This window comes from Cynara cardunculus (assembly GCF_001531365.2).
Source record: "Cynara cardunculus var. scolymus isolate 2C chromosome LG 11, CcrdV1, whole genome shotgun sequence".
Classification (NCBI taxonomy): domain Eukaryota; kingdom Viridiplantae; phylum Streptophyta; class Magnoliopsida; order Asterales; family Asteraceae; genus Cynara; species Cynara cardunculus.
Genome location: NC_037538.1, coordinates 807,714 through 825,734, shown reverse-complemented (window position 1 = coordinate 825,734; position 18,021 = coordinate 807,714). Strand labels below are relative to the sequence as shown.

Here is an 18,021-nt window from a genome sequence, read left to right as displayed (position 1 = left end):
GCCTTTCCCATCTTCATTCATGTAACAATATCAATATTTATATTTAAGACCTTTAGATTAGTCATAACCACCCAAATATTACTTCTTTTTATCTCCAAAACACATAGTTTCATAAAAGTTTTTAGCTTATGACCAAAAACACCTTGAAAAACTTAAAATGTATTTCTAATAGATTATTTATTTTATAAAGAGAAATGGAGATTTTGTTCTCTATTTTGCTTTAATAGATTTTTTTATATTGTTCAGAAAACTTCAAATTTAGATGATTTTTCTAAAACTTGATGTGAGGAAAGAGAACTGATTTTTTATTTACTATTGTCACCAATAGAATTGAATTATTACTATTTTCTATAAAGGTCTTTAAAAGTGTATTGAAATGATAAAGTTATAAAATATTTTAATTATGCAATTAATGTTGAAACGAGTTAAAAGATTTTAATTGATTCTCTATTTAAAAAGAATCATAAAGCATCTGTTAAGATGTTACTAAGGCATGTCCAACATATTAGATTCCTCGAGAATCAAAAGTTAAAGTCTCCTAAAAATATTCATATTTATCTCCAACAACTTTTTTATTTTGAAGATTACAATATATAAATTATATTATTAAAATATTTAATATCTTTAACAAAATATTATTTCTCTCTCCTATACCTTTAATTTCAAAGATTCTCATTAGTAGAAACAATAAAAAATAAATTTGTTTTCATAGGTAATAATTTTTAAAGAATTCTCCAAATTTAAAGAATTTTACCTTCTCTTTTCTATTTTCTCCATTTTAAAAATTCGATCGTAGGAAAATTCCCTTAAATGACCATTGTAAAAAATATGCTGAAGATGCTTTTATACATCAATATTGATATTATCAATATCTAATAACAAAAACTAAGATAATAGAAACTGAAATCCAACTTAAAGACTACTGTATTTTCTTAAAACAACACAATATAAAACCTGCAAATTATTATATTTGTTTTCAAAGTAAAAGACATGTGAGCATGGCAAATAAAAATGCTGGGGTTTGTATGTATTAGATCAGGTGAGCTGGGCATACAAATAAATCAATGTGGCTCCACTAATTATGTTTTATATCTACTTGGATTTTTGGTACCATGATTGATTACCCAACAATTGTGATCTACATCTTTTAATCTTTTAGCTTGAATATATATATATATATATATATCAGATCAATTAATAGATGAACACATTTTGAATCAATTATGTGAAAATTATTAGACAATACCAATGTATTAATCAATCAAGTAACTATACAAAAGAGGGTATATCATATTATCATCCTATGTACACCAATAGAATTTGCAAAATTTGAAGCATAATTCTAGAGCTAAAGGCTTGCATTGCTTTTTCTTTATGGTTTATGACAACTTTAGACCAATTAATCCATAAGATTCATTGGAACATACTCTATAAAGATCAGACAACCTCTTTTAATTAGTTGAATATGATCCTTAACAAGTTGATAACATTTATGGTATCGAGATTACTAATCCTAACCCACTAGACCGATTGTTCTTAAAATGTTTGTTTCCACATATGTATGATGTTTCGGCTGGGCAGGAAAATTTGACATTTTCATAGAACATAACTTGGTTCATAGTGCAAATGTTAAAATGAACCTAATTAATATAAAAGGTGTACCTTTTCAGGATTAAGGCCACTATTATATCGAATGGGAACCAACTCTTGTTGGTGCACTTGATGGTCCATTCTTCGGGCTGATTGTTAAACTAATGCCAATCAAGTCCACCCAATGTGGCCGTGCCCACTCCCTCCCACACTTCATTGAAACCCACTTCTTCATTGTCAATGCCTTCCATATCGCTGTCCCACCAACCACTGCCACTTGCATCTGTTCATGGACAGCAATTGATCCGATATTATTACATTATATATGAAAAGTTATATACCTGTTTTCAAATGCTTGAAATTTTAGAGATGTGGTACTTACAGTGATTATAAAGAGGCAGTGGTTTCTCGTTTTTGATGAAGGATTTCGGATATGTAGTTTGCTTCGGCCTTGGATCATCTCCCAGAACAACCAAACCCTTTGGAGCAGGTTGTTTACCATGAAAGCCTTGTGATCATGAGAAACACGCAGATGTAAATGGACTAGATACTTGGAGATAATATGTATACACACAAGAAATGGGACCCCCACCAAAGAATATTGCATGATAATCGAGGAACAATATTCAAATACAAATATAATGCCTCAATAAAAAGGTTGTCATACAGAACCTAGAGAGAAAATTACTCTTGCCCAAAAAAGCATTACATTGATCTACAAAGGGTCTTGGGCATATACTGCATATGTTCAACGATTAGAATCCACTTTACGCTAAGAGTAATCAATTTTACGCTTAATATGTTGATAAGTCTTTTCACTTGGGGTCTTGGTGTTTAGCTAATGCTTTCAGATAATGGCAAAAATAATAATAATGAAATTCAAGAAGAAAAACAGAAAACAACGAAGATGCAGCGACCCTATGACAAACCTCCAAATGCGTTTCTTCTTTTACTCAAATCCTGAATTTGGGATTCTTTGATCACATGCATGCTAGGACTATTTGCAACCTCATCTTCTGGATTGAAGCAACTATTATCTTCATTCTCCTTATTGTGCTTGAACTGTTCAAGAACTATGTCAAGGATACCATTCAACTCTCGTCCCTCAGTTTTCTCGTCTGCATTTGCTCCATCAATGGACCGCTTAGCACCCACACTGGTTCCTGGTGAGAGAAATTGTCTCTCTTTACCCTGATAACAGCTATAACTGAGTTCATAATCTCATCACACTGAAAAAGAAAAAAACGAATCTATAACAGTTTAGTAATTATCTTATGGCCAGAAATTCAAGTTCCTAAAAAGTCCAACAAATTTGTTAGCTCGTTCTAACTAATGACTCATTCCCTCCATAGTCTGCATCTTGAAAGTCATCCTTTCCACACAAAAATATCAACCTCAAGGGGGAAAGTAGGAAAGCACTTGAGTAACACTTCACAGCTTCACTTTGACATGTTGCGTTCCATTATTAGATTCATTTAGTCCTAAAATCTATTATGAAAATCAAAAACAGCTTCAAGGAAGCCTAGCAATGTTCTTGACCACAATGTGCACCTATGGTTACTGAAACATTATGGATGTATCTCCAGAATCATGCATTCATTTTCCAACATGTTCGAGTTTCAAACCCAAACTTTGACCTAATATAATAGGAATCAAATATGAATAAATGGAGGACGGATATAAACAACGTAATTTCAGGACAAAAGCGATATCCTGTTGGTTAGGAATCTTATATCAGAGTACACTAACACAACAGCTTAAAACCATCCTCTGCATATACATATCAATAATGAGCACATCCTAATAACGCTAATCTCTGGATGTAGAAAAGCACACTAGCTTCAACAATCTGTGATCACCAATCTACAGTTCGGTTTAGAGAACAGCTTTTGGTCATACACTCGTACTCCATTTACAATTTAATTACCATAATGAGGTTTGGCAAAATCCTTTTGAAATTCAGTAGAGAAAACCTGGACTAATTTGGATGGATCAGAAGTTTTCTGCAGCTTCCGATCAAGGAAATCCGATAGTGAAATCTTCGCACGCTTCTTGCTTCCACTTACATTCTCCAAACTTTCCCGACCATCATTCAACCTGTAATTTAAAGCAAAAAGATCTAAAAACACCATTGCAACAAAAGTAACAGTTACCTGAAATGGAAGCTAGGGTTTGTGGAACGCTTACTGGTCATCAGTGGATGTCCGATTGATGAACGTCGACGGAATTGATCGTTGTCCACGAACCCTAATCCGTGAGTGATTATAACTCATCTCTTTCTTTCAATCTCTCGATTGATTTTGGTCGCAAACTCGTATCCAACCGAGTGAAATTTTGGCGCTAAAACTTGAACACCTTCATCGATTTCCTCGATTGAGTTTTTGAGATGAAATTTGGGCTCCCCGGACTGGATTGAGTTGGGCCCAATGGATCAGCCCAACTCATTGATTTACAATTCTTTACAACTGTTTTTCTCTCAATGGTGTGTTTGGTATCCAGACAGTGTATGTCAGGATAGGACATAACAGAACATGACGTTACAGTTGTTCAATGTTTGGTATAACATAACTGGATATAAGTATATAACAGAACAAATAAAATGATCAATTTACCTCAAATGAGTTATTCATATTTTCTAATATTTTGAATAATACATGTAAGTTATTAGATTATAAAAAAAATATAAACAATTAACAAACTATATCATTGGAAGTTATCGTCAAGACAATTAAAATGACATAAAAATAAAAATTTATGTAGTTGCCAATTTTTACTTTATACATTTTTTATATTATTTTTTTATTATTAATATTTAATAAATAAAATAAATTATAACCAAAATATAGAAACCGAATATAATATAATATTATGAGGACCATAACGTGAAAATTTAAATAACAACAAATACAATAAATAAAATTTAAATAATGAAAAAGATATAAATAAGAACATGTATTTAATGTTTTAGAAAATAATTAAGTTTTATTTCGAAATTATATTCTTAAAACAGGTGTGTTCCACTTTGCTCAATGGGGTGGGGATGAAACACGTATGTTCCACTATGCTTTTGTATGTTCCACATAAAAGTTTCGTCAAACGTGAAACAGTGATCATTGTTTTGTTTTCTTCTGTCATGTTTAATGTAAACACACCTTAAAAATTAAGAATTAGCACAGAAACAAAAATAACAATAAAATTGTAAACAATAGAAAAAAAAAAAGGCAAATTGCATGAAAAAATAATGTATTTTAACTTAATTTTTATTTTGGGTAATGTACTTTCAAAATTTTAATTATGTACCTAAGATGTAAAGTTTTATTCATTTAAATACTCAGGTAACCGGTTGAAGCATTAACCGGCTACCATGCTGAATGGCGAGTGATGTGGTATCCGGTTAATGCTTCAACAAATAATACTGAGTTGGATACCACATCACTCGTCATGTCAACATGTAATCGGTTAATGTTTCAACCGGTTACTCAGGTACTAAATATTTAAAACTTTAAATCTTAAGCACCAAAATAAAAGTTTTGAAAATATGTTACAAAAAATAAAAATCAAGTTAAAATGCATTACTTTTTCATATAATTTAACTTAGAAAAAAAAAATCATAAATTTTAAAGTCATCATTTACTCTAATTTCTCTTACATAATTAATTTATGTTTTAATTTAATTTTTTAATGTGATAAAAATATATAATATGGGTCACCGTCGCTATGACTCATGATCCATTTAACACATGCTTTTAGCTTTTATGTACATTTGATTGTGTTTCTTTATACAAATATATTTAACACACAACAAAAATGTGATTAATAATTAAACATAATAAAATATTTTAAGGATATTTGTTTGTTTCTGAATGGTGTTATTTAGAGGTCTATTTTTGAACTAATTTGGTATCATTGTCAAGCATCTATAAACCATCCAGCTCTTTTTTTTTTTTTATTACCCTTTTCTTTTCTACGTTGTTCTTTTGTCATATAAAAGTTATCGCCACCACTTATTGTGTAAGACTCTTGGTCCTTGCATTCGTCCTTACCAGGTAAGCTTTTTGATTCTTGTCATATTCATCCGGTAAGAGAATTTGACTTGGTAAGCACTTACCCGGATAATTTTGGTAAACGGCCCCTAAAAGTATATATTAAAGCAAAGCATGATTTTTTAGTTCCCTAATTTGATAATTACTGAAAGTTTTTTTTTATTAACCTGGATATCCAACCCGCTATGCGAACCGACTAATCCCAAAATGACCACCCGCTTTACGGGTGGCCCGGAGTCACCGCATTTGAACATCCGTTGGTACAAGAGGATTTTTTATTACTCATTGGATTCGAACCTGGGACCTCCAGACACTTTTGACCTTTGGAATCCAAGCTTAAACCAATCGGCCACCACCTTTTGTGGTTATCTTTATTGCATTAAAAAAACATCTGGTTGAAAATCTTAAAAATTATTTGTTAAACATAATGCTTACTGATGCATAAGCATTTTTTATTTGAAGTTTACAGATAATTACTATTAGTATACAATTTGTAAGGTTCACCATCTGAAAGAACTCACTAATAACAATAATTATGACGTTCAATATATGTTTGTCCTATCAATATTCATCTGTTGACCACATCTATCTAAATTGGCAAAATTCCGAAGCCAATCAAAAATCAAATCCAAAATTTCAAATCGACATTCGACTTGCTCAATGTTTGTCCAAAATTCCAATCATTGTTAGTGGAATTGTTTAACATTTTCTCAACTTGCTCAACTCAACGTTTTTTACGTTATAGAGATAGATTCTCTCTTATGATACGATACAAAAGTTTCATTTTGAATATACATGTTATGTTTTACTAAGTTTAAAACCCATAAAAGACCCAAACCACCTAAATCGATCAAAACAGACCACCTTTTTGTGGTCCAGTTTGACCAGTTTGGTCATTTGCCGCCAAACCATTCGGTTTGGAAACTTTTCTAAACTGTCATCGTGGGTTGGTTTGTGGTTTGGGGGGTTAAACCGACCAAACAGCACCACGAACACCTCTATTATTAGCATCAAGAGAACGCAAGTGTTGATGAGTTTGACATTAAACTGAACAAATACAAGATAATTCAATCTTTGACTATCAAGGCTATTCCTCTTCTTTGCATGTATCTAAACAAAAAAAGAAGTTAAATATAAAATTATCAACAGATATGTCCACATGTTAAACTGTTATTAATAATATTTAAAACATATAATCAATTATCCACTCAAAAGCACTCCAATTTCTTTCACATCCGGAACAACGATTGTCAACAAAAGAATCTTTATGGTCATCTTTTTCAAAGTTGGGGTGACATTTCCATACGTCATCCACCAAGTAACTACTCAAATAAAAATAAACGCATGTCGGAAATAAAAGAGTTTAAGATCTAAGTCATGTAACATCTAAGAAAATCGGGTGGCATTTCCATAACGAGATCCAATCCACGACTTATGTCCACGCCAAGGGAGATAACGTGGCGGCAAGGTCACGCCTCGCCATTTCCTTTGATTCTCTTTTAATTCATCTTATTTCCCGTTTTCATTTTTCGCCCTTGAAGTTTATCGAAATTTTCTATTTTCATCTGTTTACAATTAAAATTACATTTTTATCTTTATAATTAATAATTCATCATTGTTTTCGTTCATATAATTTACAATTTATTGTTAACGATATGATTTACAATCCATTATTGCTTTTATCTATATAGTTTATAATTTATTTTTCTATTTTCATCCCTCGTACATGGACAAATATAGCAATAGATTACAAAATATTGGAATGATAACCACAATTTTGAAAGAATAGGGAAGTAAATTTAATTTATCAAACCAGAGGGACTAAAAACGTAATTTACTTCAGCAATTGGTCCCCTTGGTTAAAAGAAAACGATAGAGATTGGATGGAACAAACACTGATACCACAAACGGTTCGAATATTCATGTCGTTTTCCGGTAGTCACGGAGGGTTTCAACGGCGGCCGGAGCATCCATGTGTTTACCAGCTCCCAGATTCGTCGAATCCAGATTGGAAGTAAACTCCTTCTCTGCATCTCTATCTTATTTAGTCAACGGTTCAGGTCGCCGCTTCTACAAAACCCTAAAATTTCCGATTCCTGCCGGCGATTCCTTCAATTTCTTCACCAAGTATTCTGATTCTTAATGATACACACTTGATTCAAAGCATATTGATTCAATTTTCATATGCTTTAAATCAGTCTCGTTACGTTTCTGGAACCTAAAACCTTAAATACCATTTTAGGGTATTGTTTGTTACGTACTTGTTTGGTTGAATAAACTTGAATTAGGTTGAAGAATATGGAGGAGGATCTCAAGGATTGTCGTGTGGAAAATGAATCAACCGACACGGTGTTCAATTGTGTTGTACCGTACATTCACGACGGCCGTGACCGGAATTCCTTTTCTCTGGTTTGCCGGAAATGGTCTGAGCTCGATGGTACGACTCGGAAGCATGTAACCGTTCACATGTGTTACTCCACTACACCGTTTCGTCTCCGGCAACGCTTCCCGCTTCTCGAGTCGCTAACCCTAAAGGGAAAGCCTCGAGCTGCCATGTGGGATTTAGTCCCAGAGGATTGGGGTGGTTACGTCACTCCATGGGTTCGGGAAATCTCTAGTTCATTCAATTGCTTAAAGTCGATTCATTTCCGGCGAATGATTGTTCGTGATTCGGATCTAGAACTCTTGTCCCGGACTCGGGGTAAGGAGCTTAGGGTTTTGAAAATTGATGTCTGCTCTGGGTTTTCCACAGATGGATTATTGCACATCGGTAGGTACTGTAATAATTTAAAAATTTTGTATTTACAAGAAAGCTTGATTGTTGAGAAAGATGGGAAATGGTTACACGAATTGGCTCTCCATAACACCTGCATCGAATCATTGAATTTCTATATGACGGATCTTGTTAAGTTTGATTTCAAAGATCTTGAAATCATTGCCAGAACTTGTAGTGAATCTTTAGTGTCTGTTAAGATTAGCGAATGTGAACTTATGGATCTTGTAGATTTCTTTAGCCATGCCATCAAGCTACAAGATTTCGGTGGTGGTGCATTCAGTGATCAACCAGAGAAATACGCCGGTTTCAAGTTTCCTCAGAAACTGCATTCGGTGGCATTGAATTACATGAGTCAATCCGAAATTCCGATTGTTATCCCTTTCGCGCATCAGCTAACCGAATTAGATCTTCTATATTCACTGTTTGATACAGAAGACCATTGTTTCTTGATTCAGAGGTGTCCCAATTTGAAAGTTCTGTATGCCAGAGATGCCATAGGGGACATAGGATTGCAAATCGTAGGTCAGTTTTGCAAGAAATTGCGCAGAATCAAGATCGAAAGAGGAGCCGATGAAGAAGGGTTGGTTTCACACAGGGGACTGATTTCTCTAGCACAAGGATGTCTTGAATTGGAATGTTTACATGTTAATGTCACAGATATTTCAAATGAAGCCATGGAATGTATCGGGTCTCACTTGAAAAACCTCTATGATTTTCGAATAGTTTTGCTTGACAAACTAGAAAAGATACCAGATTTACCTTTAGACAATGGGATTCGATCCCTGCTAAGTGGTTGCACCAAACTCGGACGACTATGTGTCTACCTCCGGCGTGGTGGATTAACGGATGTGGGTTTGGGGTATATTGGGAAATATGGTCAAAATGTGAGATATTTGCTTCTTGGGTTTACAGGAGAATCTGATGCAGGGCTTGTGGAGTTATCAAAAGGGTGTCCAAATTTGCAAAAACTGGAAATGAGGGGTTGTGCGTTTAGCGAGCAAGCGCTGGCTAGCTTTGTGTTCAATGTGGGTTCATTGAGGTACTTGTGGGTTCAAGGATATCGTGCATCTGCAAGTGGTCGTGACATTTTGGCAATGGCTCGTCCGTTTTGGAATATGGAGTTGATTCGATCTGTTGGTGATGCACCCGAGAGTTCGTTTCAACAACAACCGCCTTCTTTGCTTGCGTATTACTCGCTTGCTGGACAACGAACGGATTTCCCAGATAGTGTTCTTCCTTTGCACCCTTCTTTAGATCTTTAATAACTAGGTCTCTTCAAGATCTAACTTTTCTTCGTTAGGGTTTTTAGTTTAATTGTGATTTGATGTTATTAGATTTTAAAGGTGAACAAGATCATTTTAGCATGTTTTACAGATACATATGGTTTATGAAAATGGATGCTTCATTTTTATTGTCTGTTTTACATTCCCTTTGTACCAAGAAAGTTCCTTTTGCTTCTTTCTTTTTCATGGGTTCATAATAAAATGTTCAAAGGCGTGGGCTTTTTCAGGCCTGGCTCAAACCTTCAAGCCCGTTTTTCAGTAAGGAAATGGCTATGTCAGGCTTTGGAGTTCAAACAGGGACTGATCGGTCTTCAGCCCCGGTTTTAGTGGGGCCTTTTCCTTTTTCCTCTCCTTTTCATGGGGTCTTAAGAGATATAGAAGGCCCGGACCATTTTGCTCTTAGCATAAAAACCGACTGTTCCAGGCTCTAGGGTTGAACGAGGGACTAATTGGGTTGAAACAGGCTTCTTGGGGCCCGACTTTAAACGGGCTTGGAAAAAGTTTGCTTGATTGGGCTTAAAGGCTGGGCCTGGTCTCGGGCTTAATAAGCCTGCTTTTTTGGGTGGGCCTGGTCTTCTATAAGCATAAAATACGATCATGCCGGCTTTGGGTTGAAAGAGGGATCAATTGGGCTTAAACCGGCTTCTTCAAAGCTGCATTAAACGGATCTTAGAAAAAAAAGTTTGCTTGATTAGGCTTAAAGGTTGGGGTTGGACTTACTAGGCCTAGACTTTTTTTGGGCAGGCTTTGAGTTTCGGCTTTTGTTTGCATCTTTGATTCACGTAAATTGCTACTCTACTGTCCGGGGTAGGAATCAGGGCAACATACATCTAACCTGTTCCAGATGCCATATCCGAATGAGATATACTGGACTGGTTTGATTTCGGGTTTATTAGACAATAATGAAATTTGATATTGTTGGGAAGTATTTATGGATTGGATTTGGGAGTGATGTGCACACTTAGAAGTGGTGAACATGGGATGGCTACTAAAAGGCAAGCAAAATGTGCATTCACAAACCTTAGTTTGGTGGTGTTGAAGTTGTAAAGCAAGCCTTTTAAAGTGTCTTCAAAAGCATACAAAATTGTCACTTTTTTTATAACACTTTTCTATATTAGATAAAAAAACAGCTTTTAACACCCAAACACAAAAAAAAATCGTTTATTTTCATTTATAAGTGTTTTCATACTGATTTGTTGTCTTTTCAGAATATAAGACTTAAACTCAAGATCTTTATATTATTATGAAAAAAAACTTTACTTGAACAAATTCAACTGGGTTTTATAAAAAAACCGAAGAAAGATACTGCAAGATACCTGTTACATTATACAGACTAGAGTTTTGTGATAATTTGTATAACTTACAAACCAGTTTTTATATATTATTTTATATATGAAATAATATTGTTTATATCAAATAACACAAACAAAATACTTGAATGATCCAAGAAAGTTTCTTGATGATTTTGATAAATAACTGATTTGATATGGACAAGAGCATATTCTAAACAAGGAAACAAGAATATTTTATTCCCATAACCCAAATGAGAAATGATCATGACCTACCATTTGTTTTTTGCTTTGTTAATTATAATATATAAAATTATTTAATATGTATAGATAAGTTAAAACATTTGTTTAAAGGTATTAAAATCTTAAGTTTTATTTCACTTTTGATTAATAAGAGGTGATGTTGAAGCATGAAATTTGAATCAATAATACTGTTTGTTTTTGTAAACTGATTAATGTCTAAATCTGTTTAATTTGTCTATTTTACCGATTAAAAAATTATAGTGTTGAATTTATTGATAAATTTATACAATTTCACAATAAGAGGCAAATAAGAGGTTGAGTTACCTTTTACTAGATAAGAAGACAATAAGATATAAGTGTCTCTAGAAAATTTGAAAAAACAAACAGTCTAAATAACCTCTACTTCTTAACGAATCAGACATAAGAAACTGATAATAGTTTTTTTTTTAAACAAACAACTTAACAAATTTCAAATAGCTTTTATAAATTTATTATAAATTTCGATTGCCCAAATATTATATTATTTTATACTTTTTTTTATATTTGTGTAAATAATTATGATTGCTTTTTCTATATTTAAATGGAATATATGTATTTTTAATTAATTTTACTTATCAATTAAACAAAAAGTTGATTACCGATAATTTCACTTGGTTACCCACAAATTTTTTCAACATTTAAATGGAATCTCATTTACTCGACTAATTAAAACTTAAAGCATGTTACTTAGCAGCTTAATGAGTTTGATAAAATTTACAACTTATTCAATCAGCTATACATAACTGTTTGGTTAATGACTTAATGATATAGACAGCGACTTATTCAGTTAGAGTTTTGAAGAAACTTTATGCAGAAAGTCAAATTTTTTCCAAGCTTATCTTTTTCAAATTAAAAAATACGTTCCTTTCACCTATAAAAAAAATCTACCAAACAAATTTCATGTAAACAACTTTATTCATACAAAATTAATGAAAAACCAACCAAACAACATCTTATCTGTATAATCTCACTATTCTTAATTCGTTAAATGATTCACAGAAAAAGCGTGCAAATAAATAAATAGCAAAAGAGTTAAAAATTTAAATGCATCTTTACTTTTGGGGATTTTTTTTTTTCCATTTATGTAAATGACAAATAATTAGTGCACATTTAAATAGAATCTTTTATATTTAATGGGTAAAAATGGAAATTCAGTATAAGGGGGATACTTGCTAAGATAAGCTGTGGTGAGGGTTGATTTAAAATATTATTATTTATTATTTTATTATTATATTTAAATTCAATTTTCCAGGCTCACATAACAGAAAATTGGGTAGTTGCCTCCTCTTCTTCCTCCACACTTCTCTCAAAGAAAAACAGATTGCAGAGAAAGAAACACACACACACACACACACACACACATATATATATATATATACACACACACATATATATATATATATATATACACACACACCACCACCATCTTGGTTATATTTTATTTTCTATTATTATTTATATGTAAAAAACTTTTAAAAAAAGAGAAAATCTTTTTCAAAAACCCTTCTTTTTGCAAATTAGTGGTGAATCATGTTTCACATTGTGGTATAGAGAAAAGACCCTTTCTACAAGAATACCCATTTTGCCAAGACACCAAAAAAAGGTGAAATCTTTATGTGTTTTGAGTCTGAGTTTGATTGTTTAAAGAGAGAGGGGAAAAGGGTTTTGGATTACTTTTGATTTCTGGATGTTTTTTTAATTTGAATCAAGCAAGTGAAGTGATATCTCTTCCTTTCTGCATTGAATTTGGTTATTTGATATTTTCTCCATTTTTAAAGTTATGGCAAAAATGGAGGAAATATCATCTGATAATGTCCATGGACTCATTCTAGCTCTGGCTTCAAGTATCTTTATTGGGTCAAGCTTTATTATCAAGAAAAAGGGTCTCATGAAGGCTGGTGCTTCAGGAACCAGAGCAGGTTCAACTTCTGGTTTTCATATTGTTTCACAATAGTATGTATGTATATATATATATATATAAATAAATATATATATATATATATATGTGTGTGTGTCTCTCTCTCTATATGTATATGTATAGTGTCAGGTTCAGGGGTTTGAGAATGTGTCGAACCCCCCAAGTCACTCTCCAAAATAGCCCTTGAAGAGAAAGGGGAAGTTCAACGTATATACAGAAGAAATGGCCCAAGTCTGGCTGATGTGGGACTCCAACATGCCGGAGGCTAGACGGACATAGATTGTCCCATAGTTTCAAGAGGGGGCTAGCTTGGCTCTGATGTCATGTGAGTGATCCGGGAGAAAGAGAAAGTTACAACATGTATACAGGAAAAATGGTTTGAGGCTAGCCGATGTGATGTGAGACTTTAACAAAACCTTAAAAAAGTAAATTTTCAAGTATGCACATGAGCATAACATTCATACATGCACAAAAACCATGAAACATCTTCAATTACTTATATGTACATGTACATACCGTACATATGAATGTTGATTAGGTGTTCCTCTTGTTTTACTTTTGGGCTCCCCTAAACCCCCTAAACCCTCTCTCTCTCTCTCTCTCTCTCTCTCTCTACTCATTAAATTGAATGGACCCATGTTTATTTATTGGTTATGTTTCTGTTTCTACAATCAAGAATCATTGTTGTTAGGAATATTGATCTTCAATAAACTCAAAATCATCCCCAATCAAAGCAAGAATCAAATCAAAGTTAATTTACATCCTTACAATCTGTTTCAGGTTCAGGAGGGCACTCATACTTGATGGAACCCATGTGGTGGGCTGGGATGATTAGCAGTAAGTTCTAATTGCATCCCATTGGCTTTCGTTTCCAGTTTTGCCATCAAAATATGTCTCTCTAGAAGTCAAACAACACATTTCTTTATAGGATGTTCTATACATTTTCAGTGATCTTGGGCGAGATAGCGAACTTTGCAGCGTACGCATTTGCTCCAGCCATTCTTGTAACCCCTTTGGGAGCTCTAAGTATAATTGTCAGGTACTGCACCAGATACTTCTTTGAAAAATTGCTATTTGGTATCCAAATTATTACAACTTTTGTGTTTCTTGTAATTTGGAATCAAGGGTATTCTTAAAGAACTTGTGAAAAAGGCTTTTGTTGATGCAAAGATGAGATGTTTACGTGTTTCTTGCAATTTGGAATCAAGGGTATTCTTAAACAACTTGTGAAAAGGCTTTTCTTGATGCAAAGATGAGAGCTTTATGTGTATTTTTTTTACCTAACCTGTTGTTATTAGGAGTAATCAATCACTTTGAACAAATTATGTGTATATATAAATATAGAAATTGCAGAAAATTGAATTTCTTATATAGAATCTAGAGTGTAAACATAAAACAACATACAATCGCTAGAAATCAAATGAAAATCCTTTCTGGATAGGGTAGATTCTTGCTGTTAATCGAGAAATGGATTGAGGCCTGCACCATGCAGTGTCCTAAGACAGAAAATTGCCAGTAGAGCATCCGTCTTGAGGATACAGCAACCGTATTCAAGTAAGACTTGAATCCAGCGAATCAAACTATATTCGGTGATGGATTTGTGATGAAAAAGGAAGAGAGAACTGGTATTTATACGTTTCTGTCATAACTGAAACAAACTGCCAGGGACGGATGCAGCTTTTTGCGCTACTTAATCCGCATAGAAACTCGCAGGAGTCACTGTTTCTACATGAAATTCCAGTGTCGAATGCGACTTTAGTCGCATGGTAACCCGTGCCAGCGTCCTTAATCCAGTGTGTTAGGCGAGTTTTCATGCAACTTTAGTCGTGTGTAAACCCGCTTCGATCACTGTTGTCACTGTTTGCCTGCACAATAGCATCTCTCGATCAAGCTTTGAGACCTCAAGGCCCTTATCTTTGACATTTAATATGTAAATGTCATTTACAAAGACCAAGGCCAAGCACACGCTCAAGCCCAACTTCATGTAACTCACTTATTCATTCAGAGCCCAATTCTTAGGCTTTATAAGCGAGTTCTTTTTTGGACTTGCTTCCTATGCGAGACAAGCTCCTTTTTCTAACAAAGTTCCAACACCTGTGCAGTGCAGTGTTAGCCCATTACTTTTTGGATGAAAGGATGCATATTTTTGGTGTAGTAGGGTGTGTTCTTTGCTTGGTGGGATCAACCATGATTGTGTTGCATGCTCCTCATGAGACCCAAGTTAGTTCAGTCAAACAAGTGTGGCTTTTTACAACTGAGCCAGGTGAGTTCAGTTTCTCTGACCATTTGTGCTTGTAAGTGGTTGTTTGGTTGGTTTTCCATTAAGGGTCTGTTTGTTAGCAGCTTAATGAGCTTAATCGGACTCGCAGCTTATTCGGCCAGCTGTAGATGAATGTTCGGTAGTGGCTTAATGATATAGAAAGTGGCTTATTTAGTAAGCTTCTAGGGGGGAGGGGAGCTTTATGCAAAAAGCCAAGTTTTCTACAAACACGCCCCTCCCAATTAAAAACATGCTTTTTCTATCTATTGAAAACCCTTTCAAACAAAAACTTTCTCAATCTACACAGACTTGTTAATCTACACAGACAACTTTAACCATACAAAATTAATGGAAAACTAACCAACCAGCCCCTAAGTCCTATATGGATAAAGATGTCTTGTGTGGATTAATCTGTCTGTATAAATTGGGAACATTTTGTTTGGCAGGGATTCTACATAGATGGAAGGAGTGTAAGAGGGGATGTTTGGAAAAAACTTGGCTTTCGGCATAAATCTCCCCCCTAGAAGCTTACTGAATCAGCCACTCTTTATATCATTAATTCCCTACTAAACAGTCATGTACAGTTGACCGAATAAGCTGTGAGTCTCATCAAGCTGCTAACAAACGGGCCTTAACTTGATCAGCTGAACATAGGTTCTCATCTAAGTTCTAAAACACATATGGGTTTGACCTTTTATGGTGTGTTAACAGGCTTTATGGTGTATGCAATCACTGTACTGGTTCTTGTTGGTGTACTCATTTACCGTTATGTGCCACTGTATGGGCAGACTCATGTGATCGTGTATGTTGGAATCTGCTCTCTTATGGGCTCGTTAACGGTTTGTTTTCTGTTTATCTTTTGTTTTTCCTTCCTGTTCCAAAGATATCTATCTGAGCTTTCTTATGGAATGTAGGTTATGTGTGTGAAAGCAGTGGGAATCGCTATTAAGCTATCGTTTTCAGAAAGTAACCAATTCAAATACTTCCAAACATGGTTTTTCACCATGCTACTTCTTGGTTTCTGTCTTATGCAACTCAACTATTTGAACAAGGTATGATCTTATTGACATCATTAGCATCAAGAAATCTTGAACTTGTCCAGAAGGCCGAGAAAGAAATAGTATCAAGAAATCTTGAACTTGGTCAAAAGGCCGAGAAAGGTATAGGATCAAGAAATCTTGAACTTGGCCAAAAGGCCGAGAAAGGTATAGGATCAAGAAATCTTGAATTTGGCCAAAAGGCCGAGAAGGGTATAGTTAGGCTGAGAAAGGTATAGTACCAAGAAATCTTGATCTTGGCCAAAAGCCCGTGAAAGGTATGGCATCAAGAAATCTTGATCTTACCTAAAAGGCCGAGAAAGGTATGGTACCAAGAAATCTTGATCTTACATGAAGGCCGAGAAAGGTATGGTACCAAGAAATCTTGATCTTGGCCAAAAGCCCGAAAAGGGTAAAGTATTAGCCAAAAGGCCGAGAAGGGTATTAGTATCATGAAATCTTGATCTTGGCCAAAAGGCCGATAAAGGTATACCATCAAGAAATCTTGATCTTATCCCTAAAGGCTAAGAAGGGTACAGCATCAAGAATTCTTGATCCTAAATTCAGAAATACCTATTTGCAGGCACTAGACACCTTCAACACTAATGTGGTTTCTCCTATATACTATGTCATGTTTACAAGCCTCACCATCGTGGCCAGCGTGATCATGTTCAAGGTGATTCACTATGTATTTTGCATCAATTCAACAAATAAAACCCGCATTGTTTGAAGCTTCTTTGATCATATTTCTGGTTTTTGGCATAACAACAGGACTGGGACGATCAAAGTGCAGCACAGATTGCAACAGAACTCTGTGGTTTTATAACGATTCTCTGTGGGACTTTTCTTCTTCATAAAACTAAGGATATGGGAAGTCCAGCCGCAGGTTCACGTGCGTCTACAAATTCACTAGACGGAAATGCAAATGCAAGTGCGAACCCGAACTCCCGACATCCGGAACTCTGACTGTTGGATTCTGAGATTTAGTTGTTAAGGGTACATAGAATGTGTGATCAAGAAAAGGCAAAAAATAGATGATACTAATATAGAGTTGTATATTGGTTTATACAAGAATTCCTGCTCAAATATGGCAGTAAATTCTTTGATTTATTTGCATTTTTTTTACTTTCCAGTTTAATTAGAAAGGATTTATAGGGTGTCAATATTCTGCTACATTTGACATGAATATGATTCTTCACAAGTTTCTTGTAATCTAAACAATTTTTATTTATTTCTTGGTCTTTTGGAACAATCCCATAAAAGATTCAAACCCTATTTTTTATCAAGATCTTGAATGATTTACAACCGATCGTTCATCGTTGCAAGTTACAAATAGACGCAAATTTCGTTCTTGGAGGTGTGTTCATGGGCTCGAGATTTTCATCTTTTGTTCTTGTATTCTTAGACAGATCCAAGTAAAGATGCACAAAAATGACTCGGCCAAATCTCAAAACCCGATCAAGCCAATCAGGCTTTTTTAGGCCTACCGGGCTTTGAGGCCTGGACCACGCTTAACTCACAAGGCTCAGGCTTTTTCCAATCA

The 18,021-nt window shown here is 34.4% G+C and overlaps 3 protein-coding genes across 3 annotated transcripts; 2 read left to right on the top strand and 1 right to left on the bottom strand.

Annotated features, from left to right (window-relative positions):
- Positions 1–1,522: 1,522 nt before the first annotated feature.
- Positions 1,523–3,928, bottom strand: LOC112522251. The gene is made up of 5 exons (XM_025131368.1): positions 3,778–3,928; positions 3,564–3,687; positions 2,520–2,781; positions 1,973–2,098; positions 1,523–1,873 (listed from the first exon to the last, which is right to left on the bottom strand). The coding sequence occupies exons 1-5, from the start codon at positions 3,861–3,863 to the stop codon at positions 1,752–1,754; spliced, it is 720 nt and encodes a 239-aa protein (XP_024987136.1). The 5' UTR covers positions 3,864–3,928; the 3' UTR covers positions 1,523–1,751.
- Positions 3,929–7,567: 3,639 nt separating this feature from the next.
- Positions 7,568–9,814, top strand: LOC112522232 (coronatine-insensitive protein 1-like). The gene is made up of 2 exons (XM_025131333.1): positions 7,568–7,647; positions 7,922–9,814. Exon 2 carries the CDS (start codon positions 7,932–7,934, stop codon positions 9,669–9,671), a length of 1,740 nt encoding a protein of 579 aa, XP_024987101.1. The 5' UTR covers positions 7,568–7,647; positions 7,922–7,931; the 3' UTR covers positions 9,672–9,814.
- A 3,222-nt stretch (positions 9,815–13,036) lies between these two features.
- Positions 13,037–17,728, top strand: LOC112521383 (probable magnesium transporter NIPA1). The gene is made up of 8 exons (XM_025130212.1): positions 13,037–13,182; positions 13,962–14,018; positions 14,130–14,220; positions 15,284–15,444; positions 16,153–16,280; positions 16,356–16,493; positions 17,062–17,154; positions 17,250–17,728. The coding sequence occupies exons 1-8, from the start codon at positions 13,044–13,046 to the stop codon at positions 17,442–17,444; spliced, it is 1,002 nt and encodes a 333-aa protein (XP_024985980.1). The 5' UTR covers positions 13,037–13,043; the 3' UTR covers positions 17,445–17,728.
- Positions 17,729–18,021: the final 293 nt, after the last annotated feature.